The sequence below is a fragment of the Dioscorea cayenensis genome, chromosome 12, assembly GCF_009730915.1.
Source record: "Dioscorea cayenensis subsp. rotundata cultivar TDr96_F1 chromosome 12, TDr96_F1_v2_PseudoChromosome.rev07_lg8_w22 25.fasta, whole genome shotgun sequence".
In the NCBI taxonomy this organism is placed as follows: Eukaryota; Viridiplantae; Streptophyta; class Magnoliopsida; order Dioscoreales; family Dioscoreaceae; genus Dioscorea; species Dioscorea cayenensis.
The window spans coordinates 21,139,049-21,165,667 of NC_052482.1; the positions used below are offsets into that span (position 1 = coordinate 21,139,049).

At 36.9% G+C, this 26,619-nt stretch overlaps 4 protein-coding genes across 4 annotated transcripts; 1 reads left to right on the forward strand and 3 right to left on the reverse strand.

Moving 5' to 3' along the window:
* The first annotated feature begins 174 nt into the window (after nt 1-174).
* On the forward strand, nt 175-6,353 carry LOC120273319 (kinesin-like protein KIN-5B). Its single transcript, XM_039279942.1, has 20 exons — nt 175-264; nt 1,547-1,698; nt 2,082-2,211; nt 2,305-2,460; nt 2,549-2,886; nt 2,964-3,102; nt 3,606-3,703; nt 3,807-3,963; nt 4,040-4,109; nt 4,196-4,272; nt 4,372-4,425; nt 4,511-4,591; nt 4,663-4,774; nt 4,853-4,939; nt 5,037-5,212; nt 5,291-5,452; nt 5,546-5,653; nt 5,746-5,904; nt 5,991-6,074; nt 6,153-6,353. Exons 1-20 carry the CDS (start codon nt 175-177, stop codon nt 6,225-6,227), a joined length of 2,505 nt encoding a protein of 834 aa, XP_039135876.1. The 3' UTR covers nt 6,228-6,353.
* A 1,557-nt stretch (nt 6,354-7,910) lies between these two features.
* LOC120273043 (probable aquaporin TIP1-2) lies at nt 7,911-9,949 on the reverse strand. Its single transcript, XM_039279680.1, is given in 4 exon segments — nt 7,911-8,414; nt 9,019-9,204; nt 9,206-9,270; nt 9,370-9,949. Coding segments are annotated over 4 exon segments (759 nt in total). The 5' UTR covers nt 9,503-9,949; the 3' UTR covers nt 7,911-8,039.
* A 4,397-nt stretch (nt 9,950-14,346) lies between these two features.
* LOC120273894 (vacuolar fusion protein MON1 homolog) lies at nt 14,347-19,015 on the reverse strand. Its single transcript, XM_039280635.1, has 14 exons — nt 18,495-19,015; nt 18,274-18,353; nt 18,122-18,193; nt 17,921-17,960; nt 17,681-17,782; nt 17,376-17,497; nt 16,921-17,053; nt 16,463-16,554; nt 16,285-16,366; nt 16,074-16,138; nt 15,529-15,819; nt 15,332-15,423; nt 14,904-14,968; nt 14,347-14,647 (listed from the first exon to the last, which is right to left on the reverse strand). The coding sequence occupies exons 1-14, from the start codon at nt 18,897-18,899 to the stop codon at nt 14,552-14,554; spliced, it is 1,737 nt and encodes a 578-aa protein (XP_039136569.1). The 5' UTR covers nt 18,900-19,015; the 3' UTR covers nt 14,347-14,551.
* Nucleotides 19,016-19,553: 538 nt separating this feature from the next.
* LOC120273494 (ABC transporter B family member 6-like) lies at nt 19,554-26,619 on the reverse strand. Its single transcript, XM_039280123.1, is given in 12 exon segments — nt 19,554-20,784; nt 20,787-21,165; nt 21,596-21,837; nt 21,933-22,720; nt 23,195-23,535; nt 23,597-23,817; nt 23,907-24,217; nt 24,298-24,557; nt 24,851-25,051; nt 25,240-25,415; nt 25,523-25,577; nt 26,062-26,619. Coding segments are annotated over 12 exon segments (4,206 nt in total). The 5' UTR covers nt 26,446-26,619; the 3' UTR covers nt 19,554-19,936.

Here is a 26,619-nt window from a genome sequence, read left to right on the forward strand (position 1 = left end):
AAATTATTTGAAAGCGATTGAGTATTTATATATTTTATATATACATGATTTAAGTATTTGAAATTATTAAGCCCACTCACACCAACCCGAATGTCTCTGTAAGCTGCGGGAGCGAGGACCCTAGATTGCACGATTGAGTATAGAGACTAGTCGGGGTTGAATCCAGGGATTGCGATGGGTCCCCCCTTCCTTTCTTTTCTACTTATGGTTGTTGTGATCTCAGTAGCGCTGTATGCAAAATTTGAGTGTATCAGATTCATAGATGTATGTATTTGAACTCGTAGTTGGTGTGAAATTGTAAATCGTGATCAGAGGTCCGATTTTGTTTAAAAAGCAGGGGTGTCGCTCAGGTTAAAAGGGAATTTTTAAGCGATGGGTCTAGCATTTCACTCCGTAGAAGGGGGTGGGTGTGACAATAAATGTCCTAGATGATGTTTGCTATATATATTGGACAAAATAACTGTCACTCTACAAAAGGTGTCAATGAACAAATATATATGTTTAATAACTATTTAAAGATTTATTAACTCTTATATATCACATGAGTTAAATTAGAGTCTTATCCCGTGCATACTCAATAGTTATTTTAGAAACCAATTAATGTGAGTGAATGAACAAAAATACTACAACATTATTATCAACCCAGAAAATCCAACTCTGAGTCTGCCCATTCATTATTCTCCTACCATTCCATTACTTCATAATTGATTTGAAACGATAGATCTGCCATTTGGCCTTTTCGATTGCCGCCTTTTAACAAACGGCTACTTTTTTCCATTACGTCATCGCTTCTCTCTCTCTCTCTGAAATTTTTCCCCCAATTCGAGCTTAGGGTTTGAATTTCTCGTCTTATCTATCTTTGATTTGATTATACTCAGGTACATGAGAACTCTCACTAGGTTTTCTTCAATGTTTTCTTGAAATTTTTCTGGTTTTTTTTTTTGTTGGAATTCTTAATCCGAGCTTTGGATTTTAGTTTTCTTGTCATATTTGTTTGATTTTTCTTGTACTCAGGTAGTTGGGAAATGCTACTTTAATTTATTTTTTTAGTTTTTTAAGGGTTTCTTGAAGAAATTTTTGTGTTTCTTGAGTAGTAGGGTCACTGTAATTCTTTTGATTTGCTTTCTATTCAGGAAACTTGAGCAATTCCTTCTCTTTTTTAGGTTTTTATTGTAGATTTTTTTGGCGTTTCTTGTGTAGAAGCGTTTCTACTTTTAGGATTTCAGTAATATTTATTTTGATTTGCTTGTAGTCAAGGTAGTTGAGAAATTCTCCTCTTTTTCTTGCAGGTTGTTTTTTTTTTGGGATAGTTCTTGAGTAAAAAGGTTGCTGTTTTACTTCTTGAATTGTTCCTTTTGTCATCATTTTCTTGTTTTTCTTGTTTTTATCGATGCTTGGAGTTGTGATTCTCTTTAGCATGTTTGCCATTTTTGATGTCTTACGGCTATGAAATGGGAGTTATTGGTTTGATTGTTTTAGGCTTTCTTTGTTAGGTTTCTTTTGTGGGGAATCATGTCAGTTACTTCCAGTCTGAATCGGAAATTAGGGTTTTTCATTGCCCCCGCCTTCTCCGGCACCATTTCTCACTCCCCGAACAGAGAGACGGTCATTGGATCTCAGATGGGCTGATGGGAGCTCACCTGCAATCCAGTTTGATAAAGATAAAGAAGTTAATGTCCAAGTAGTTCTCAGATGCAGGTTAGGCTAATACTTTCTAGTAAAGACATTATTTTGGATGATATCTTTGTTGTTTATATGTATTGGCCTCTTAGTTTGAGAAGCATGCTCCTCATTCTTCAATTTCTTAGTTCATTTATTCTTTAGCACTCAGAAGCTACAACCAACTTCCTGGCACTTCCGTGGCTAAATTTATGAGGCCACAGTTTTTAACATCAACTCAAGTAGTATATGGAAACTTTGCATGATGATTTAATTTGTAAACAATATGCTGGTGGAAAAAATAAATTGTAGTTAGCCAACGTGGAGTGAACTTTGTGAAGATCAACTAAACGTGAGTAGGACAAGAATTTTGGTTTCCTGTCCACTTTATCAATTTGGTTTGTGATTGCTTGGGCTTGCAGGCCATTAAGTGATGAAGAACAAAGATTGAATGTTCAGAAAGCAATATCCTGCATTGAACAAAAGAAAGAAGTCATTGTCTTTCAGAATTCAGCTAATAAGCAAGTGGAAAAGACGTTCTTGTTTGATAAGGTGAGTGATTGCTTTCTAATTCATAGCTTGTTTTGCTCCAGGCAACAAGGTTGCCCAATATCTCTTCTCATTTTTTGATTAACATTTTGTCAGGTATTTGGGCCCAAGGCACAACAAAGATCAATATACGACTATGCTATCTCACCCTTTGTCAAGGATGTCCTTGAGGGTTACAACTGCACAGTCTTTGCCTATGGGCAGACAGGCACAGGCAAAACTTACACAATGGAGGGAGAAATGAAATTTAAGGTATGTGACAATAGCCTAAATTGATACTGTTTCTCATGTAAATGGCCTTTAAATCATTGATGATTAATGTACTTATTATTTGCTCCAGGGTGGAGACTTCTCTGGAGATGCTGGTGTTATCCCTAGAGCCGTGCGCCATATTTTTGATGCGCTAGAATCACAGAAGTCTGATTATAGTATGAAAGTAACTTTCCTGGAGCTGTACAATGAAGAAATAACTGATCTGTTAGTATCTGAAGAGCATTCTAGAACTATGGATGAGAAACAAAGGAGGCCAATATCTCTGATGGAAGATGGCAAGGGTGGGGCCATAATTAGAGGACTTCAGGAGGAGGTTGTATACAGTGCCAATGATATATTCAATCTGTTAGAGCGTGGATCAGCAAAGAGACGCATAACTGACACTATGCTGAACAAGCAAAGCAGGTGAAAGTTTTATTTCACTTATTTTCTGAAATATTGTATGTGTATCATAGAATTAAATTCAATTTTCTTTTCTGCAGCCGATCTCATTCCATCTTTTCTATAACAATCCATGTGAAAGAAGTGACACTAGGAAATGAAGAGCTCATAAAATGTGGTCGGTTGAACCTGGTTGATCTGGCTGGATCAGAGAATATATCCAAATCCGGCGTGAGAGAGGTATGTCGTTTCTTTGTAGATTTTAATGGAATATTTTCTCTGTTTGGCATTAAGCAGATAACCACTGCCTTAAAATAGTCATTTCTCACCAAGGTGTCAGTCATGGGTGATGCACTCTGTTGGAAAATCTAGATTTTTCTTCCATTGCTTGCCCATATTGAGAAAATGAGTCACAAAGGAGGCCCAGGGAATAAATAATAGTATTTTGATTTTAGTGAAAATTGTGACACCAAAAAATGCTGCATGGTGAATATCTTAACTAGGTTTTTTTTTTTTCGTTTTTAGGAACGAGAATAATTAAGCACTGCGATTAATATTATATTCTTTTAACATAGTTCATTTGGATTCAGCCGATGTTTGGAAATTTTGGATATCAGGTTATTTGTAGGAGATGTCTTTGCTAGCCTTTTTCCTTGTCTTCAATCTTAGCAGACACACAGGCCTCTAATTTGCACTATTTATGGATTACTTCTGTTATTTCTGACATTGGTATAAATACATAGGTTCGAGCTAGGGAAGCAGGAGAAATGAACAAGAGTTTGCTAACACTTGGTCGTGTAATAACTGCACTTGTGGAACATTCTGGTCATGTTCCATACAGGTCGCTATCCTAAGATCTCTATAAATTTTCTGCTTTATTGCACCCAATTCTGTTTTATTATTCTTTTGCTAATCACTGTTGTCAATATATCAACTATGAGCAGAGACAGCAAGCTAACAAGACTGTTGAGAGATTCTTTGGGAGGGAAATCGAAAACCTGCATAATAGCAACTATATCTCCATCTGTCCTTTGTTTAGAAGAAACAATGAGCACACTTGATTATGCATATCGTGCTAAAAGCATCAGAAACAAACCAGAGGTTAGATATATTTGCCTAGCATATAAGTTGATCCAACCTTTAACTCATTTAAAACCCAAAATCTTTTGCTGTGTAGGCCAACCGAAAGGTATCCAAGTCTGTGCTTCTCAAAGATCTGTACTCGGAAATTGAGAGGATGAAACAAGGTCTACAAATGCCTGAGGTTTTATTATTGTCATGTCTTAAAAATCGTTGTCATAAACTTTCATCTCTCATTTGTTCTATGTATCAGATGTAAGAGCTGCTAGAGAAAAGAATGGTGTCTACATTCCCCCTGAAAGGTTTGCTCGGGATGAAGCAGAAAGGAAGGTCATTTTCATAAAACACTCAAGTATCTTCTGTACATGCCTGCCATTTAGGAATCTGTTATTGTTGACACAACCGCTTACCATTCTTCCCATATCACAGGCCATGAGTGAAAAGATTGAACAGATGGAATCCAATGTTGATCTCCTTAGAAAGGTAGCTGAAACTCTGAGGTAGAATATTTTTAGCGTCATTTTATATGCATATACAGATGGATTATTAATTCCCCTCTTACTTTTAGGAAGCCTTGAAATTCCAAGAACTTTACCAAGCAGAACAAGAACACAACTTGGATATGGAAAGTGAGATCCAGAAGTGTAAGGTAAATGGCTGCCTGATAGTTGAATTATTTGCTCAATATGCATGATTTTTACTCTCAGTTCCATGGTATAGGAAAGTTCAGAAAAAAGTAAGAAAACCTTGCAAGATCTTCAAGGAGTGTATAACACGACTAACTTGATGCTAAAGGAGAAGGAATTTATCATATCAAATTTATTACAATCAGGTAAGTTACAACAGCCAACTGAGTTTGTTATTCCTATGGAGTGCATCTGACATTATTCTAATTTTCATGATATATTAGAGAATGCCATTCTTCAACGTGCAAAACAAATGCATAGCAACCTGGAAAGTGCTTCAGAAGACATGTCTCTACTTTTAGCAAAAACAGGTAACAGCCATCTTTGCACAAAGAATTTCAATTTTCCTGTTTTATATATAATTTATCAAAAGCTTTGGGCCTGATTGAAAATGTTGTTTGTGTACAGAACGGCAAACTAAGATTGAGACAGAAAATCAGGGGTTGGTTCTGAACTTTGGTTCTCACCTTGATCAGAGCCTAAAGGACTTGCATAAGACTGTGATTGGGTCAGTTTGTCAACACCAGCAAGTATTGAGATCTATGGAAGAGCATTTTAACTCATTCCTCTCTACAAAATCAGAGGTGACATTCCAAACTATGCATGTGAAAGATAAGCTTTATGTGGTTTTCAATTCTCATACATTGCTACCATGATAGTAGGCAACCAGAAATCTGGAGCTGCGGATTGCTAACATCAAAGATGTATATGCTTCTGGAGTTCAAGGCATGAGAAAGCTGGCTAATGTACTTCACAAGAAATCTTTGTCAGATTTGGAACAGATGAAATTATCAATTTCAGCCCAGATGATTTCTGTCGAGAATGCAAGTATCGAATATTAGAGTTGACTTGATATTTTGAAGGTGTAATTTGACATTTATCAGAAATGCATGACTAACTAGGTATGCTACTTGCAGTTTCTCATTACCGCAGTTTCAGAGGCTGAGCAGGTTCTGAGTGATGTACAAACTTCTCTAGAAGAGCAAAAAGAATTGTTGGCTGTTTCAGCTTGTCAACAAGAGATGGTAAATTATTACATGTTCTGGATTCAGATTGTGTTGCTCTCTAGACTCTTCGTTGCTGAAAAATAATACCAAAAACCATATGAGAACTGCAGGGACTGAAACAGAGTCTTGTTTCAACACGAGTGATCTCGAGGACCACAATTGATTTTTTTAATGACTTGCAAGAAAGAGCTTCTAGGCTTGCAGCAACTGTTGAAGAAAATCAAATGGAAAGATCACATCAGTTAGAAGTTTTTGAGACCAAGTTTAAGGTCAGTCTTATTTCTAGTTGTATGAACGCAGTAATCTTAAGCCATTGACCATGACTAAGATTCTGTTGTAATTTTATTCTATACAGGAATTATCTGCTAAGGAGGAAAATGCTGCTCTTGAAAAGATTGCTGGGATATTAAGAAACCTAACAAGCACAAAAGATAATATGGTCAGTTGCTTCTTTGGTTAACTCAGGATTACACAGTTTATATGCTATTTGTAACACATCTCTCTTTCATTTGACCAGGTCTTGGCGGCATTACACAACATGAATAATAAAGAATGTGGAAGAAAAAAAGATGTTGCAGATAGAAATGGCTGACATGCAGAAAGTTTCAGCTAATGTGAAAAGCGACTTTATTGGACAGATCGAGAAGGTTGAAAAACAGTTTTACGAGAATGAAACTTCAGCTGCTGTAACTAGGGCTATGATGGAGAACATCATTCAATCATGGTAAGGTTTTTTAAAAATATGGATGGTCGTTTAGAATTAGACTATTAGTGATGAACTCAATTACATTAATTATTTCTTGTTGGTCTCTGATGTTATCCTCCTATTTGAAGCTCCAAGGAAGTGGATAAGTCTATGCAGTATTGGGAGGTGGCTCAATTATCTGTAAACAAGCTTAATGAAGATCATAATGTGGAGATTGTTTCTTCTGTAGAGTAAGCCATTTCCTTGTTTCCATTTATTTTTCTTGTCATAGTTTTCCTTTCTAATTGTGATTTGTATTTACCTTTCTTTTTCAACAGGGAAATACAGCAAGAAAACAAAAATATTCTTGAGGAATTCGTGTCAGTGTCTTCCTGCACTGATGTCGATTTTGAAGTGGGAACATCGCATCTTCTGACTAATGCCAAGGGTGAATATTTTGCATTTATAGTTTTCAACTTAGGACTCTTTCTTATGTTAATAACTAAAATTTTTACCTAATTCATGAATCTCTCATGCATAATGTCAGATTCACATTTGCTGGATCTTGAAACTAGCAAAACGATGAACTCTATGACAACCACTTGCTCTGACCAATTGAAAAATTTGCAACATGACCACTCTGAGAGAATAAAGGAAATAAGAAACTTGGCAGACGAACAACTTTTGAAGGAGTACTTGGTGCGCATTTCACTTGTTTTGCAGACAGATTGTGCGCATTTCACTTGTTTTGCAGACAGATTGTAGCACATTGTGCGTATTTTTTCTTGATACATTCTTGTGATTGTCATTCTTTGAACTTTCTTGCTCTCAGGTTGATCTTCCAACCGCTGCTACTCCGAAGAAGACATCAGTTCTTCTTCCCAGCTGGTCTTCAATCGAGGAACTACGAACACCTCACATAGCTGACCTTGTGAAGGGAATGGAATCAGAAGATAGATTGAAATCTGAACATGAGGTAATAAAACACCAGCAGTATTTATCACCATTAACATCAAGAAGTCCATTTGCAACCATTAATAGATTCGAATAGAAGTATTTTTAAAAAAAAAGAAAAAATTGATTGTCTGATAATCGGCATTGATTAACATCAAGAAGTCCATTTGTGACCATTCTGTTGTAGCAGTAGTAAACTAGTTCTGTAACTATGATTGGAACTATGTTATAACTTGCTCATATGAGAGATGACTGGTTCCTCCTGAGTATGTGTATGTATATGTAGTCAAAGAATCTACTGAGTGGTTTTGTCTTAGAGCTGGTGTAATTAATTGACAAGCAAAATAATTGTTGTTTATTTTACATACAAACTACTCTCAACTTACATAAAGATATGTGCATATTATGATATCAGGATAAATATAGAACAAAGATGCATCAAATCTTAATTTTTTTTTAAAAAAAATTGTACCATTAAAATAAGCTCACAATTTTTTTTAAATTTTTTTTGTTTAATAATTTTATAATTACAATTACAAATGGCCGTTAAGGATTAAAGATTTTTTTTTTTTTTAGTTATTTCTGTTTTGATCCATATATATATATATATATATAACATAGTATGCACCATGTGACTTAAAATACCAAACCCATAACTTTCATTAAACACTAACTCAAAAGGAACATTAATAAAAAAAAATAATAATAATAAAAGACAAGAAATTAAGCAAAAGAGAGACATGCAAACAAAACATGAAATCTCTTTCAATAATCCACAACAGGGAGTTGTTCATGGGTTCTCTGGCCAATAAAAACCAAGTCATAAACAAGCGCCGCCACCGCCGCTCCGGCGAACGGACCAAGCCAGTAAACCCAGTGGTTATCCCACGTGCCACTCACGAGCGCCGGCCCAAACGAGACAGCTGGGTTCATGGACGCGCCGTCAAAAGCGCCGCCGGCGAGGATGTTAGCACCGACGATGAAGCCAATGGCTATTGGTGCCACCACGCCGATGTCACCCTTCTTGGGATCCAGCGCGGTGGCGTAGACGGTGTAGACAAGGCCGAAGGTCATCACCATCTCCAGCACCACCGCCCTCCATGCGCTCACGTCCGCCGCCAGCGCGAACGCTGCTGTTTCCTGCTCCACATTATAATACAAACATTAAAAATTAAAAATTAAATTAAAAATTAAATTAAAATTTTACAAGAGTTTTACTATTTATTTATTTATTTTTAGCTCTTCCATCCATCAATCTCCAAATAAAAAAAATTATAAAAGAATGAGAGAGGTTTTGGGCTCCCAATAGTTGAAGGATGTGTTTTCTTTATATTTATTAAAAATATAAAAAGCTTTATTAAACATTAATTATGATAAATTATTGATTTTTTAAAATTATATAAACTTTCAAATTTATTACATTTAAATATTTTTTAATATAAAACTGACTATAATTACGGATTTTCATTGTCACTATATCCAGTGAGACTTGAACTCGATATCTTTTAAATATCTCACGCTCATTTTTCATAATGGGATCGATACTATTAGGTTATTAATATTTTGTTCTATTTATTTTTGTTCATTTTAGAGTTTAAAATATATAAAGTTAAACAAAATTAGTTTTTTTTTTTAATTTAAAAAAAATCTAGTTTAATAATAATAATAATTAATTAATTAATTAATTAATAAGGGTGTTATATGCAAAAGATTGCATGCAATAAAAGGGGGGTGTTTTGGTTACCATGCCGCCGGTGGCGAACTTGAGAAGCAAGCACGCGACTACCGATCCAAGCAACTGAGCGATCCAATACAACATCGCCCTAAAAAACGTGATATTTCCACCGATCAACGCTCCGAACGTCACAGCCGGATTCACATGCCCACCGGAGATGTTCGCCCCCACCGACACCGCCACGAACAGCGCGAAACGCATGCGCCACTGCCACCGCAACCAGCCCCGCCGGCGTCGTCGCCCCCTCATTCGTTAGCTTGCCTAACATTATACATATATATATACATACATACATAGATTGAATCAATATATATATATATATACATGAATGCACACAAGGTGTTTGATTGAATTACTCACTGAAAGCCATTCCAGAGCCTTCACCGGCGAAGACGAAGATGAGCATGGAGATGAACTCGGCTAGGGCGGCGCGGAGAGTGTCAGGGTGGCTTGCCTCTGCCGGAGCTCCGATGGCGATCTTGTTGATCGGCATTGTGTGTAGTTTGGGAGTTGCACTGAAGGTGTTTGTATAAATACCCAAGAGAGGTGGTGACGGGGAACGCCGGGAATCAAGTGGACAGATGTCGGTTGCCCTTGCACTGAGGGCGGGCCTCCGATTCACTGTGTGAATGCCACGTGGATTGATTGACTGGCTGTGGAGATCTTAGCGGTGATGTTGCTGGCCGCCGACTTGGTCGTTTTGTGGGTCCCCGCCACCGTCCATCTTGTTCGATGATGACCTCGATGTATCACAGCCGTTTGTTTTCGTCCGCACGTGATGTGTAACATCTGGGCACGGGCCGTCCAAAACAAGACGGGCCGGGCCGGTTTGGGGAAACCCCAACCCATGACCCGGCGGGTTGACCCGCCGGGTCAGGGCCCGGTTTGGAACCGAGTTGCAACCGCCGGGTTAACCCGGCGGGTATAGCCGTTGGTTAGCCGTTGGGGAATTCAAATTTTTTTTTAAAAAATTTTTTTCAAAATTCAAAATTCAATTTTTTTTTTCATAATTCAAATTTATTCAAAACTTCTATATATACCCCTCATTCATACCCTTTCATAGTTTTTATCAATTATCATTCTTTCCCAACTCTCTTACTCTCATTCTCTTAATCTCATTCTTTCCCAACTCTCCTACACTAATTCTCTCATAATCTCATTCTTTCCCAACTTAATATACTCTCAATCTCATAAGGTTTAATATTGAGAGAATTTGGATTTGGAGTCTTGGAGTCTTAATATTGCAATTTAACACTTTGAAGGCTTAATATTGCAATTTGATACTTGGATTCTTGGAGGCTTGGAGTGGTACAAATTTGGATTTGGACTATCTCTTAATTTCTTTCATTTCGAAGCTCACCAATTAACAAGGTTGGTCATGATTTATTTATTTTAATTAGTTGTAGTTTTGTAGGCTTGTTTTATTTAAAAAAAAATTGTATGAAATTAATTATTGTATCATTGTATAATTTTAAGTTGTAGACTTGAATGAAATTATTAGTTGTATTTTTGATCTATTTATTTTAATTGCTAGTTAGACTTGTGGTTTTTAAAAAAATTGCATGAAATTATTATTTGAAGTTTTGTAGACTTGTTTTTTTTTAAATATTTAAATGAAATAATTGTTGTAGACTTGAATGAAATTATTACTTGTATTCTTAATATATTTATTTTAATTATTAGTTTAGAATTCAAGCTTGTGGTTTTAAAAAAAATTGCATGAAATTAATATTTGTAGTTTTGTAGATTTATTTTAAAAAAATTTGCATGAAATAATTGTTGTAAACTTGAATGAAATTACTAGTTATATTCTTGATATATTTATTTTAATTATTACTTTAGATTTGTGTTTTTTTTAAATGTATGAAATTATTATTTGTAGTTTTTTTTTAAATATTTGCATGAAATAATTGTTGTAGACTTGAATGAAAATTTTACTTGTATTCTTGATATATTTATTTTTATTATTAATTTAGAGTTTAGATTTGTGGTTTTAAAAAAAATGCATGAAATTAATATTTGTAGTTTTATCGACTTGTTTTTTTTAAAAAAAAATATTTGCATGAAATAATTGTTGTAGACTTGAATGAAATTATTAGTTGCATTCTTGATCTATTTATTTTAATTGCTAGTTTAGACTTGTGGTTTTTAAAATAATGCATGAAATTATTCTTTGTAGTTTTGTAGACTTGTTTTTTAAATATATATATATATATATATGCATGAAATAATTGTTGTACACTTGAATGAAATTATTATTTGTATTCTTGATATATTTATTTTAATTATTAGTTTAGAGTTTAGACTTGTGATTTTTTAAAAAAAATGCATGAAATTAATATTTGTAATTTTGTAGATTTTTTTTAAAATAAAAATATTTGCATGAAATAATTGTTGTAGACTTGAATGAAATTATTACTTGTATTCTTAATATATTTATTTTAATTATTACTTTAGATTTCTGGTTTTTAAAAAAATACGTGAAATTATTATTTGCAGTTTTGTAAACTTGTTTTTTTAAAAAATTATTACATGAAATAATTGTGATAGACTTGTGGCTTTTAGTGTTTTTTTAAATATTTGCATGAAATATTTGTATGACTTGGAATTGTTCCTTGTAGATATGTACATTAATTAATTTATTTATTTTTATATTTTGTTATTTTTTTCATTGTTTCTCCTAGACATTAAAAAATGGCTTCACGTAGTGGAAGCTCGAAAGACAAAAGCATTGCTGGTTCGGCCTCCACTCCCACATCTACTCAAGAGAGCCATCAATTTCAGGATGTTGAGAGCCCAATGGAATCGGTGCCAGTCGATGTACCCTCACAAACCAGACAAACAAATAACTCCACGGATACCGCCCTCAAATATAGCATTTTTAAAACTCATTTTTCAAAATTGTATAATAATGATGCCATTTTAACACATGGTAAATGTAATTATTGTGGTTCGGAATTTAAGCATTGTAAAAGAAGATATGACGCATTCAACAGACACATAGAGAAGAAGCACCCGGACAAGCTTGGACATACTCGATCACAGTCCCAAATTAGATTCACTATGGACAAAGGTATGGATTCTCGATCATCTCTATTTACATTTTCGCAAACAAAATATAGGGATAAAATTGCAGAGACAATTTCCGTTGAGCACTTGCCATTCAATTTCGCTGAACGGTGTCAAGTGCAAGAATGCATCAACGACACATTGCAACCGGCATGCAAAAAGGTTTCACAAAGGATAATTCAAAGAACAATTTTCAAACAATACAAGAATGGTAAAGAACAACTTTGTGAGTATTTTCGTACTTTTAACTCTTCTATTTCTTTATGTTCCGATGTATGGACCGATGTTTTTCATGAAAATACTTTTATGGGTATTACGGCGCATTGGGTCGATGACAAGTGGAATATCCAAAAGCGTATTCTTGCTTTTAGGGTGTTCAACGAGTCTCATACCGCCGATAATATTTATAGACTTATTCGTGGAGTTATCGAAGAATTTAATTTAATGTTTAAAATTTTTTCGATTTCTTTTGATAGTGCCTCTGCTAATATGGCCTCAATTAGGTCTTTAGAAGATTTTTTGAGGCCTTCATGTGGTGGCAAATATTTTCATATAAGATGTGTTTGTCATGTTTTGAATTTATGCGTGCAAAGTGGTTTGGAAGAGCTTAAAGAATTTGTACTTCCTGTTAGGGAAGTCATAGCTTATCTGGGAAAAAACATGACCCTTATGAAACAATGGGCTAACTATTGTAAAGCACATAACATGAGGGTCAAAAGATTCCCTAAAGATGTTAAAACAAGATGGAACTCTACTTATCGGCTTCTTAGTGCAACATTTCCCTACAGGACATTGTTGACTAATTTTGTTAATGATTCGTTGGTTGGCTTTTGTTTATATGAGTATCAATGGGTAGTTATTGCTCGTATTATTGATTTGCTTTCAGTTTTTAACACATGGACGAATTTGTTTTCGCAAGTTTATTTTCCTACTTCCCATTTATTTTTATATGGTGTTATTGATGTGGCTGAACAATTTTGGAAGTTTAGATCAGATCCACAATTGTTTATTGGTATGGTCCCCATGAAGATTAAATGGTTGCTTTATTATAAAAATATACCTCCTATTGCTTTAGTTGCTTTCGTTCTTGATCCAAGGCAAAAGCTAGAAGGTTTGCAAGAATATTTGAAAGCATATTACAAATTCTTAGGATTCAATGGAGGACAAGATTCCCAACCATTTGCCACAAGCTTGCCCATAAGTGACATAGATACTCAAGATTCTGAATCGGACTCCGACAACATTGTGGATATCAATGAAATTGTTGCTAATGCTAAGAGTCAACTTGTTGAATTATATGAGAGTTATTGTATTAGATATAGCCATATAGTCCCACAGGTTGTACGAGAAGCAGTAGGACAATCTAGCAGTAGCGGAGGAGAATCATTCCGGCAGAAGCAAGCAAAGAAGAAGCCAAGGGAATCACAGTATACAGAGCTCGACTTGTATTTGAACACTACCTTCTGGTTCTCGGAAGAAATCAACACAGACATGACCTTCAACGTCCTCCATTGGTGGCAAGGTAATGGAAACCCGTACCCCATTCTTTCACTAATGGTAAAGGATATTTTTGCATGCCCTATATCTACAGTAGCTTGCGAGCAAACTTTTAGTGCGGGTGGAAACATGTTGGACACGACACGTTCACAGTTGTCCCCACAAAATATTGAAATTCAAGTTTGCACGGATGATTGGAAACGTGCTCAAGTTCGGCAACAAGAAACAGAACAAGAAAGCCCAGATGCTAGTGATTTCTTCTACACGGATAACATGATGAGCACACCTGATGCGACAACAGCCAATGAATCCGACCAAGACCAAGATTCTAACAAATAGATAAGTGGGCAATTGGTTACACAAAATAAGAGAACTACGTAGGCTTTGATTCCTTACACCCAAGAGGATACGTAGGCAACTTAATTCAACAAGTCAACAAATTAAGTGCAAGCCATTGATTTTTTTAATTCATGGTACTTTGAAATTTTCTAAATTTTTGTTAATTAATTTATTTTATTTTTTTCCTTTTTTTTTTTAATGGACTAGCCAACCCTGCCGGGCCGGGCCGGGCAGAAGAATTATAAATATTAAAGAACCCCAATTAAATCTCATTTCACAGTTTACTTCAAGAGTTTGAAAAAATTAATCAATCCACTCTAACTTAGAAACCCATATTTTACATAAGAAGAGAAAGAAATAATAAAAGGCTTCACTTAAACTTGATCGATAATACACTAAAATTACCCATTCATACAGCTTGGTATCAAACCAGATCACTAAAACATGCTGGAGAAGATATTCATAACTTTCCAAAATCATAATATACAATTCTATGTATAAGAATAAAGTTGGCATATAAGACTCAACAGGTATACAAATCAATGATATAGCTGGACCTATAATGTCGGTATTGAGAGATGCTAACATAGTTATTAGATGCAGAACAATAATAAGACCTTGCATGCAGCTGCAAAGATCACCAAGAAAAGGGACTGGCTCCTAATAAGAATATCTCATTCTCCAAATCTCTAACCCATTGACAGACGCGATTGCATGTCTTTATTGCAGAAACCTGCATTTTCGTTTAAAAAGATGTGAAAATCTTAGTCACAGACAAATTCAATTGTAAGATACAAGTTACAGCAATAAAAGAAGATCATGACTGCTGGATTCCAGATCAAGAATTGAACTAATGCTCCACTACAAGATTCTGAGACCAGTTTGAATGTGGCAAAACAAATAGTGTGATGCACGGTGGACTCCATGCAACAGAAATATGATGCACATGCATTCATTGATCAAAAAAGAAATGCACGAAATTATCAAACCTTGTCCGCAAGTGGATCAAATGCTGCATAAAGTTCAAAGTCCTGAGTAATCCAGCATAGTAGGACTGCCATGTAACAAGAGTTAAACTAGAATTAGAGATAATCAAAACATATTAAGAAAAATATGGACATCAGAAGAACAAATCCACCATAGTAGGACTGCCATGTAACAAAAAGTTGAACTAGAATTAGAGATGATTACAAAGTATTAAGAAAAATATGCACACTACCATATGAGAAATAAAGGGTGTTTTGAACATTCAATATATTTATGGTCCTGGTTGGGCAACAAAAGCAGAAATCAAATTATTCAAATTTTTACTTTAAAATTAGTGCAGACATCACCGATTCCTAAAAATATATTTATAACACAAACACCATCCAGTTTTACAAGAGATCAACTCATTGTAAACCAGAATAAATCTTACCATAATCCTCATCCCTTCTATACTGGGTTTTATGTGGACCAGTTCCTTTATCATGCATGGAAGCAAACAGCTTCTGATAAGCCCTGTACAATCTGCATTATAACCAAAATTTAATCAAGGTTGCAGCAGCTACATATCTAGATGACTGAAAACTAAGGAGTACTTTCAGAATGGTGATTTAGCGATGGCTATAATACCGTTTCTGTTGAACAGAATTATTTATTGGTGATGAGAACTCTGACGACACATATTGATCAAGGTAAATACTTCGATATATGAAATGCCACAGTCCAGCTGGACCACCAAGGCCCATATGAGGGCGAAGAGATCCAGATATGTTATTTTCTTGACTTGAGTAAGGTGAGACAGATCTAGATCGGCGAGAAGAATCAACGGGCAGGTCCTCAACATGCAGACCACCATCCAGCATAGATCTCTGAACTTCAACAAGAACATTTGATTTCACAAGAACTCCCTGAATACGAAGCCTATGGAAACAAGGAGAATAAGTGAAAGAGGACAGGATATAAAAATTAAGGCAACAACAGATAATAGTGAGGATCTAAGATATAAACTCTAGCCAGAACCACATAATCCAGGCCTGACTACTTCTTGTCCCAACATAGTATAAGTTCCCACTGAGGTGGCTAGGACCAAGTTAAAGGTGAATGGAAGTCTTGACTGGAAATCAGATCGACTGAAACAGAGGTTTAGACAAAATCAGACAAAACCGCAAGCCTACCTGCACTCTTTGAGATGGTAGAAAGCATCAGAACTGGTAGTAAGCAATGTCAAGTATGTATCCTCCTGTTACAAGGCAGTACATGGAATATAGGGTCAAAAAAACTGTACTACATGAGAATCTTAATAAACAAACAATATGAAAGTGTACACAGAAGGAGAAGAAGATACAATATGTATATAGTAGGGAACTAAATTCAATTTTAACTCACATCAAGATAATGGACATATGCATATAGAAACGCCATAGGGTTATATCTTGGCAAACAGATTGGTGAGAAGGATTCCGATGTCCTGCAAATCGCAAAAATAATAATACCATTAGAGAACCAAAAGTTAGGTAAATCCTGAATATGCGCACTTCATAAAAGAATGCACTTCTTCATATACCTAAAAGATTCAGAAGACAATATAAAATTAGCAAGTAAGAGCATATCATCAGGATGAAGTGAGGCTTTTTGTGCTCCAACAAGACTGACAACCTGCAGCAATTGCACAAAAACACATTACATGATAAACAAGATAAGTAAACTTGAGATAATAAGTTATCTTCATGAAAACTGGTATACATGTTAAACACAGATCCCACAAATTAGAAAGGCGCAATACAGCTCAAAGATTAGCAACTTACAACAACTAGAAAAAAGAGCACTTCTTAAGCAAGAATGAAAAACTTTGACATTTATATAAATCAGTGATAACATATCTATGCTACAAGAATCCCATTGGTGCATTGATGTACAGGATAACAGAGAGAAAATTTTGATATGGAAGGAATAGCATATAAAATAGAAAAAATAAAAATAAAATAAAATCATCATTTCATGAGATTGGGCAATAATACAGACCTTGTGCTTGCACATCAAAATTGCAAAAAGGACTCCTGAATCAGCAACATCTTGCAAGATAGCACCAGCAGCTTGCCTTGTCGAGTAAGCTAGAGGAAGGCATGTATATGCATGAAGAAATGTAGCTGGGTTCCTGAAAATTTTAGAAAAACAAGAACATTAGAAGCTTCATCTTAAGCTTCATTCCCTGGCAAATTTCACATGTTGGCCTCTATTCCTTGATGTCCATAATTACAAAAAATAATAATTCACAAAGTTAAAATCAAAATAAATAAAAAGAAAGCTTTTTAAGACTCATAATTAAGTAAATTTCAACAAATAATCACAAATAACTTAGTTTTCAGAATAAAACTTACATGTGAAAAGACCATACGGTTAAAATCTAAAAAAATATACTACCAGGATATAAATGATTAAAGGTGGAAATTAGAACAATAAGATAGAAATGTTCTGACCAGCTAAACGCATGGATCAGAGAGGAGAAAACCGCATCAGTTCCCCCAAGCAAGGGTGACATATCAAATTTTGGATTCTTCTCAAAACATCTATTAACCGACTTTGTCAAAATTAGGAGCATCTGTATCAGAACATGCAAAGAAAAAGCACCAGAGATTAGCTGAAACAGTGATTGCTCAAAGACCTATAAGTAGATTCGATGGGTGCAATGCTGGGAAGCCAAACTCACACAGGCTAAAGATGATATTTAGGTCACAGAAAAAAACGCATTAACACAAGTGAGAATGATCTAAAATAGTAATACCTGCCCATAGATAAGCTCTAATTGTCCCTTCAAGGCTTCGTATGGCTCTTCAGTACAGCTAATGCATACTAAATATATTGGGCCTTTCACAAGGAAAACTACCTGACACAATATAATGGGCAAGAGTTACAAATTCCTTCACCATATACCATAACTGAAGAATGATGACTTCAACAATCAAAGTATAAGAGCAAGATGTAATCCTTACTTAAAAGAGTAACTCGAGAGTGGAAAACTAACCTGATGCTTCCCTGCCCTCACAAATTTTACTCGATCACCGCTGAGAAAGAAATCAAGAAAATATTAGATTGGAAAAACTTTGCTACAAACTATACCAAAACAAGTTAGATAAACTGCTGAACAAAAATAGATTGCCCACCCCAAACAGATGGGGTGCAATCTATTTGTTGGTGACCAAATTAGCTGGTTGTGACAGCATACCCATTCTCCACAAAGGAAATAATGGCTTGAAGGGTTGCAGAAAAACCAGCCAACTTATGCTCATCTCCATACCTAAGAATCCATCAAAAAGCTACATAAGTTTCACAATTCTGCTTAATCAGATACATTGAATTTCAACTAAAACAAGATACCTAGAGTATATTGGCTTCCCAGAGTGGCTCAGTATGAAAAAATGCTTCTTTCGCTTCCTCCATGAAACAGAGGCATCATCCTGCACTTCAATTGTCAGTCTATGCCAACTCAAGAGAAGCAATTGCTACTACATAAGAACCTCGCTCATTTCATGTAGAGAAAATGCAAATGCAATAATTGATAAAGTTTGAACACAAAGCAGCCGAATTTAGCCACAAACCTCATCATCATGCCGTTTTCGAGGAACCCAATCATCTTGCAAGGTTACACCATCATCAACCTCTTCAATCCCACTCGATGGCCCGCTGCTCCCTCTCTCACCAGCATACCCACTGCTGCTAGGACTACAGGGCACTGCTTCGCCATCCTGCTCCGATATCTCTCTCCAACCACCGCCACCATGAGAAGACGATCCCTCTCCCAACAACTCTTCCTCTACGACTTCGATCTCGTCCTCCGCGTGGAAGTCAGCAGGCAGTGATGATCCGTTGCTCAAAAGACGAGATACAGCGACATGATTGCCTTCTGGCTCCTCCAGGCTGATCGAGGCCAAACGTTCCTCCTCCTTGGGGCTAGGGTTCGGGATCGGTTCGGAGACGTCGGGGGAGTTGGGATCGGAGGCCATTGGTAATGACGGAGAAGGATGAGGGATGAGGTAGGGTTTTCTAGGGTTTCGATGGAGAAGTAGCGGTCGTTCTCTGGAGAAGAAGACGACCCCCAAGATTGGCCGGTAGTTAGGACCCCGAGCACGACCAGTAGAGAACTCGAGATGGGCCGACTTCGGTACTTGCCTTAGAGATGGGCCATGGGCCATGGGCCCAGGCCAGAATATCACCTCTTTGATAAATCCAAAATTTTAGGTCTTTTTTTATTTTTAGTCCTTTAAATAAAAATATATTAATTTTGACTTTAAATAAAAAAATATATAATTATTTTCCGGTCAAATTAGTGTAAGAGGTCAATAAATAAATAAATTCGTTCAGTCCCAAGTAAATATATATATATATATATAATGAATTATATTAGAAACTAGACCAATTCAGAAACTCTCTTGTCAATGCCGTCCGGATGTGATGTGGTAAAAATTTTTTTATTTTTATTTTTTTGTATTACTATATATATATATATGTCATTTTTATGCTTTGTGAGTTTTTCATTATAATGAAATGTTTTGATTGACTTCTTACTTTTGCAGTGTTTTAAAATTATTTCAATTTAATCATGGCTTTTAATGATATGTTTAGAAGTTATGATAACTTCACTCCAAACACAAGACACATGGAAAATATAAACATCATTGCCTTTGATTAACAAATTAATTCACAATGGAGGAAGCACACCCAAAAGAAGAATGTGGTAAACCTCCATAAAGAATAAATACATTAAGAACAAGAAGTACTAGCACAACCTGCGTCCTATGCTCTCCTCTCCATTCACAATCAATCTCCACAAACTAATTCTAATCCTGCATTTCAATTACAGTGTCAAGTGTCAACAACTATCAACAAGAAAACCAGCCCAGAAGAGCAAAAAGCAGAATCAGCAGCTCTCATTTCATTTGCAATTTTCCGGCCGACCAGATGCGGGGAGGTATGAATGACACTGCAACCATTTTTCCCTGTGACCAAAATAGGCGAAGAGCCAGTATAGTTTACACACAGCCTAGACAATCCGATGTTGTCGAATCCCCTTACCGAAATGTGGCTGCATCAGCCGAACATACAGGCCGTTCATCTGCGTCAGAGCATCATGAGTTCCTTGCTCGACGATCTTCCCACCATTGAGCACCACTATGTTATCCACATGTCTCATCATTGCAGCTCTATGGGCGATAAGAATGGTCGTCTTGTTTCCCATAATCAAGGTATCAAGAGCCTCCTGTACCACCCTACTCGACTCGGACTCTATTGCGGAGCTGGCCTCATCCAACAACAAGATAGGTGCATTCTTCAATACAACACGCGCAATTGCTATCCTCTGCTTCTGTCCTGGTGTTAGTTCTACTCCTCTCATGCCGACATGAGTGTCATAGCCATGAGGCAAGTTGCTGATGAAATGGTGAGCATTAGCAATTCTCGCTGCTTCTTTCACCTCTGCCTCGGTGGCATTGTGTCTGGCATATATGATGTTTTCTCTTATTGTTGTTGAGAAGATAACTGGTTCCTGTGGAACCAAGCCCATGTGACTGCGCAGCCATCGCAGGTTGAATAGCTTCAGATCCCGGCCATCCAATAAAACTTGGCCGGCAACAGGATCGTAGAACCTTTCGATGAGAGAAATTATTGTACTCTTTCCAGAACCCGACACACCCACAACCGCAACTGTTTGACCCCCACTAACTTTGAGACTAAAATTGCTAAGCACTATAACTTCAGGGCGAGTTGGATAGCAGAAGTCAACATTCTTAAGCTCGATGCTCCCAAATACATTAGGAGGTTTAAGGCCAGAGTTATCATCAGGATCAATCTTAGGTTCACGGTCTATAATTTCAAATACTGAAGTGAGGGAACGCGCCTCTTAAGTATGTATGGAGCAAGGCCAAAAGGCTCGACAAGTGCAAATGTTGCAAAAGAGAAAACCATGTACTCCTTGAGTGCAGTAACTAACTTGACATGACCATTTTTCACAGAGTGTGCAGTATACCAAAGGAGAAGAGCATTGCAAGCGAAGAGGAGGAACTGTGAGATGCCAAAGGCGAAACCAATGCCCATACCTTGGAGAAAACTTTGCTTAAATATTCTACCAAGCTGCAGTCTGTACAGTTCCATAACTTTGTTACCTGCACAGAATGCCACAACAGTATAAATGTTTCTCACAGCATCCTCAAGGACCAAAGAAGCCTTCCTGTGCATCTCCTGAATTCCCCTTGAGAACCCAGCCAACCACAGTTTCTGCAAGTCATTAGTGGTATTCATTGTTAAATAATACTAATAAGAAAGAAAGAAGAAAAGAAAAGAAAAGAAAAGAAATCATACAATTTGCTACATAAACATGCAAATCAAAAATGTATTCATGATAAACATGCAAATCATATACTCTAAAACCTCATCCCAGTCAATTATGAAAGGATACTGCAAGAAAATTCACTCTCTCCATAGGAAGTGGTACAGAACAAACCCAACATTAATAAAATAGTCAGGAAGAACTTGAAAATGGAAAGAAGGAAAGATGCAAAACATTTGACAAGAACTACAGTCCAAGGAGAAAAACATATTCATGTAAACATAAGAAAGCATTGAAGGGAAAATTGAAAACACGATGTCAAATACGGAGAGATCCACTCCATGTTGATTAAGATACAGATATGGACAGTAGAGATACCTGCGCAACTGCAGAAAGTGCGAGAATAGGCAGAGTTGCCAACGCAATAAGTGCCACTCGCCATTCCAGCAACATACCAATAATAAGGGCAACAAGAACTGCTGCAGTGTCCTGTATAAATATTGACAGTCTATTGCTGAAAGCAGCACGAACAAATGTCGCATCATTAGCCAAGCGCATGGACAATGTATCAGCACTGTTCTCTTCTTCATCAAACCAGCCAACTTCATTGCGCAGCATCGCTAGAGAGAATTCCAAAAAGTTGGTTTATTATTCATGAATCATAACATTAACTCAATTTGCTCATATTCAATATTATAAAGATGGCATCAATTACCTGAAAACATCATCCTTCTAATTCTCTCCGTCATCTTTTCACCCATAATACCAAAATAGAAGTGCTGCAAAAAGTTGGCAACTACTGTGATTATACCCATGCCAGCAATGATCAAACACCATCTATTCACATCATGGCGTATATCACGGAAATTATGTTGATAATATGTTGCCACTATCAGAGCAATAGTATAAGCAAGAAGAGGGTTGAAGGAACCAAAAATAGCAGCCCCCGTGCTCCCTAGGAGAGCATAAAGCCATTCTGCGAAGCTTAGTTCTGCAAGCCTCCAAAAAGATGGTGGCCTTTGGTGCAAATCCTTCGCCTCTCTCTGCCTAGATGCAATATCATTAAAGTGACTTAGCGGGCGACTAAAAGTTTTTGAATGAGATCGCTCATTTGTAGGATCTGATGTCAAAAGAGGTGAAATAGGTGATTCTGGATCTGAAGCATTTGAAGATTGCCTATTAATTGTGTGAATATCAATTTTGGGAAGCTCAGGTAATCTCATTTCAAAACTATCCTGCCTTTTAATGGAAGGTGCTCTTTCAACTGACACTAAGGGCAAGCCATTTTCCACCATATGCTCTGAAGGAGGGCTGTGAACCTTAGGCGATTCCTGTGAGTTATAACCAGTATCCATATGCCTAAATGCATGAGCTCCATGTGCCCGTTGCAGAGAAGGTGATTTTGCCATTTTAGGTGATGATGACTCCTGGAAACTGTTGCTTGTGGATGAATCCTTCTCAACTTGAAAAGCTGTTGACTCCCTTGAGTTTCTAATCGGTATCCTGAAAAATAAGATTTTTCTTTCTTGAAAAAATGAACTAGCGTATTTGAAAAGAATAAGTCATTGAAAATACATGTCAGCATTTTTTTAGTACAAATCAACTGCTGTGATAGCTAAATGAGATTATTGCCGCAGAGAAAGGGTCCTGAGATATCTATGGTTGCACTAAATCACAGTTTCAAAAACTCACCCCTTTAATTTATAATTACATTACAGGTTTTATGCATGCTGAGATGAGAACCCAATTATGTGAACCAGAGCAGCTATTTAATCGAGGCGACTAGCTAATATCAACCAACACATACTGACATAAAATATCGATCAGTAAAAGGAATTCAAATTTATGACATGGTTGATCAACACCTGAAAATATCCGTTATAACTGTGTAGGTGACTAGGGAACCCCCTTGACCAAATAACCATACAAGAATGACATGGGTCTTACTTCATAAGTTTGTTGAAGTAAAGAAATTACCTCCTGGGAAGCTTTGCTGCTTCCTCACACCTTAAAAGTTCAGCATAAAGGCCATCCAGCGTCAGCAGCTCATCATGTGTACCCATTTCAACAAGTTTACCCTCTTCCATTACTGCTATGTAATCAGCATTCTTGATGAGACTAAGACGCCGAGCTATAATTATAGTTGATCGTCCCAACATGAGCATATCCAGAGCCTCCTGAACAGCTCTTTCTGCTTCAAAATCAAGCCCACCAGTGACCTCGTCAAGTAAAAGGATAGAAGGATTTGCAAGTACAGATCGAGCAACAGAAAGCTTTATCTTTTGTTCTTCTGTTAAAGCTAAACCAGCCCTACCAACCTGAATGCATAAATTAAGTTAGAAGCATGTTAAAAATGTCATAACGTAAAATGCATTCTACCTGTGTTTCATATCCTTTCTCCAGCGAGCTGATAAATGAATGAGCATGTGCAGTTTTAGCAGCTTCTTCAATCTGATCAGAAGTAGCAGATCTTCCATAAGCAATGTTATCCCTGATGCTCAAACTCAAAAGTGCTGGTTCTTGAGTGACCAATCCTATTTGGCTTCTTAACCATTCCAGCTTCAGGCTCTTTATGTTCTCACCATCTAAAAGAACTTCACCTGCACCAACAAAAAAAATGAGGAAAGCCACATCACTCAGGATATCCTGGGAGAGCAAGCACCAGCTAGAAGCCATATTAGAGTGTTACCTAGTGTAGGATCATAGAAACGCTCCATTAAAGGGATTATACTGCTCTTCCCAGAACCATTCCTGCCAACAAGTGCCACAGTTTTTCTTGCAGGTACAGTGAGGTAAAAGCCACTCAGTATTGGAATTTCAGGACGAGAAAGATAGCTAAAGTACACATTTCGAAATTCAATATTTCCTTGCACAGAAGCCAAGGTATTCCCCTCCTGATTGACAGTGGATGTTGAACGACTTATCATCTCAAAAAGTCTATAAGCAGCTATTCTTCCTTGTTCAAAGGAGTAGAAATTTGTTGCTGCTTGGTTTAGTCCACTACAAATAAAAGAATCTGGTCAATAGATATGGAGAATTGCAACAAGTAGATATAAGCTTTCAGAAGGGGAAATGCTTACAGGCCACTCAGAATTACAGCAAAGAGAGCTGTAATGATTTTACCACCATTAGCTTTATTGTGTGTAACCAGATATCTTCCTACCCACAGTTGTAAAGCACAGGAACAAATTGCCAGTCCATAGGTAAATCCAAGCCCAAGGCCTTGCACAAGACTAATCATTATTCCATAACGTAGTGTTGCTTGAAGTGATGTAGCATAAGAATACTTTGCTAATGTCTCGTTTGTAAAGGCATACAAAGTTCTAATGAAAGAGATAGCCTGCATAAGTAAATAAATTATATTCATATGACTGTTTCATATATCTGTTTATGTGAGCAAACCAACAATAGAACTCCCTAGTTTCAAGTATGCTGAGCTCTACTGCAGGTAGAAGCACACAGCAATCTTAAAGGGATACAGGGAACCTAACCATTAAGCAGTCTTTAAGCATTAATAAATTGGGTTGGTTAAACTAACCACTCCACTCAAGGTCATATTAATGGATGCCAGAGAAATACCCCATTTAGTTTTCTTTTCTCAAATTAAAAAGGAGCAATAAGATAAAACTAAACCTGTTCAGCTATGCTTGCTGCTTCAGCATATGCATCTTGAATGTTTTCTGCAAGCCTGTGAAGAAATATATTAGATATTCCTCCTGCAGCAACAATAAATGGGCCAGTTGCTAGTGTTAAAAGTGCAATCTCCCAACAGTTTATAAGCCCAACAGCCAGACCACCAAAAAAGGTAGCCATATTATGTATATAATTTCCAACCTGTGGCAATAAAGTAGAGTCATCAGCAACATAATCCAATAATGCACCACATTGGAGTGCTTTGGAAGGTAACCAATTTGATTTTAAGACCAGAAAATTTTAGATGAAGTAAAACAAGCCATTGAATTGTAATGCATAACAAAAAATATTTGTCCACAACCCAAAGCAATAACAAGCTGAACACCTACTTTCTCACTGAGAGCAGATTGAATGAGCAACACATCACTCAATACTTGACTAACAATGTCTCCATTGTTCCCATAAGTATCAAAAAAGCTCATATCCTGATTCAGCAGTACTTGGACATACTTTGACCTGATGACTGCAGTTTGCCTCTCTCCAGTAATGATCCAGCATGATACCTCTGTTACATAAATCAATTTAGTGCCAAGGACTTCAAATCTCCAAAAAAATAAAATAAAATAATCTCAGATAATCCATAGAATCAAGTGAACTATAGTTTGACCTTACCTATCCATCCAGCAGCAAAAACACCAGAAGCTATGTAAATGATGTACAGGGCATGCTGCAAAAGGAAAATTTCCCAAATGACAAATGCAAGACATCAGTAGCAAACAGGTCGAATAGAGACAAGAAAATTTCACATAACAATAAATCTTCATTGGCGAAAACAGAGAAGAAATTTGTGTCCAAATTGTACTTTTCAGCATCATAATCAAGTGTACAGTCAAAGAGACAACTTTCCAACCTGATAACGAGTGTGTATTTGTCCTAAACAAAAATTTAACTAAAACATGATTTCTAGTAAATCCATAGTTGCAAACCAGATAATGAAAAAAACAGTAATATGAACATTTATACAAGCGGATTCCCCTCAAGTCGCTCCATTCTGAAGCCCTAACATAGCATTAATTGTACGTGTGCATCAACTGATATAAAAGACTAATAAAAAAAAAATAACAAGAATAATAATCCGATGCGGTGGTACCAAAATTTGAACTGTCCTGATAAAAACCAAAAAAAAAAAAAAATCCTTCTTTTTCCCCCACCTTCTTGAATTCATGAATTATGTCATCCGTCATGAAAGCAAAGTCGTGGTCGCGACGGGCGAGAAGGTTGATGATCCTTCCAAAGTAATGCAAGTACACAACCAACGCCGCCCCATGAGCCGCAGCAGCAAGAGAACCGATGGCCATAAGCACCCAATCAAGCCCATCAGCGCACGCAAACAACCTCGAGAAAGGGACCGCAGCTGGTGGTGGCTCGATCTCCTCGAGCTCATCAACTGGCGCATCCTCCTCCACAGGCACCGCTTCTCCCCCAATGTCCATGTACGGCGACGGTGACTCCGGCGGCTCCGACACCTCCGACACCGGCGTCAGCGGCTGCATATGCGGCGGCGACCACCCAAAGAGCCCTCTCGACACCATCATCCCCTCTTTTGGCTTGAATTCCTTCTTGCCAAAACCCTAAACCCTAGCAATTCATCTGGTGGATCGGATCTAGGGTTTCGCTCTCTTGCTCTCTCTCTCTCTCTCTCTCTCTCTTTTCGCTCTCTTTCTCAAACCTTGTTACTGTCTTCTGGTTCCCGTGCGTTTCTCTCTCTC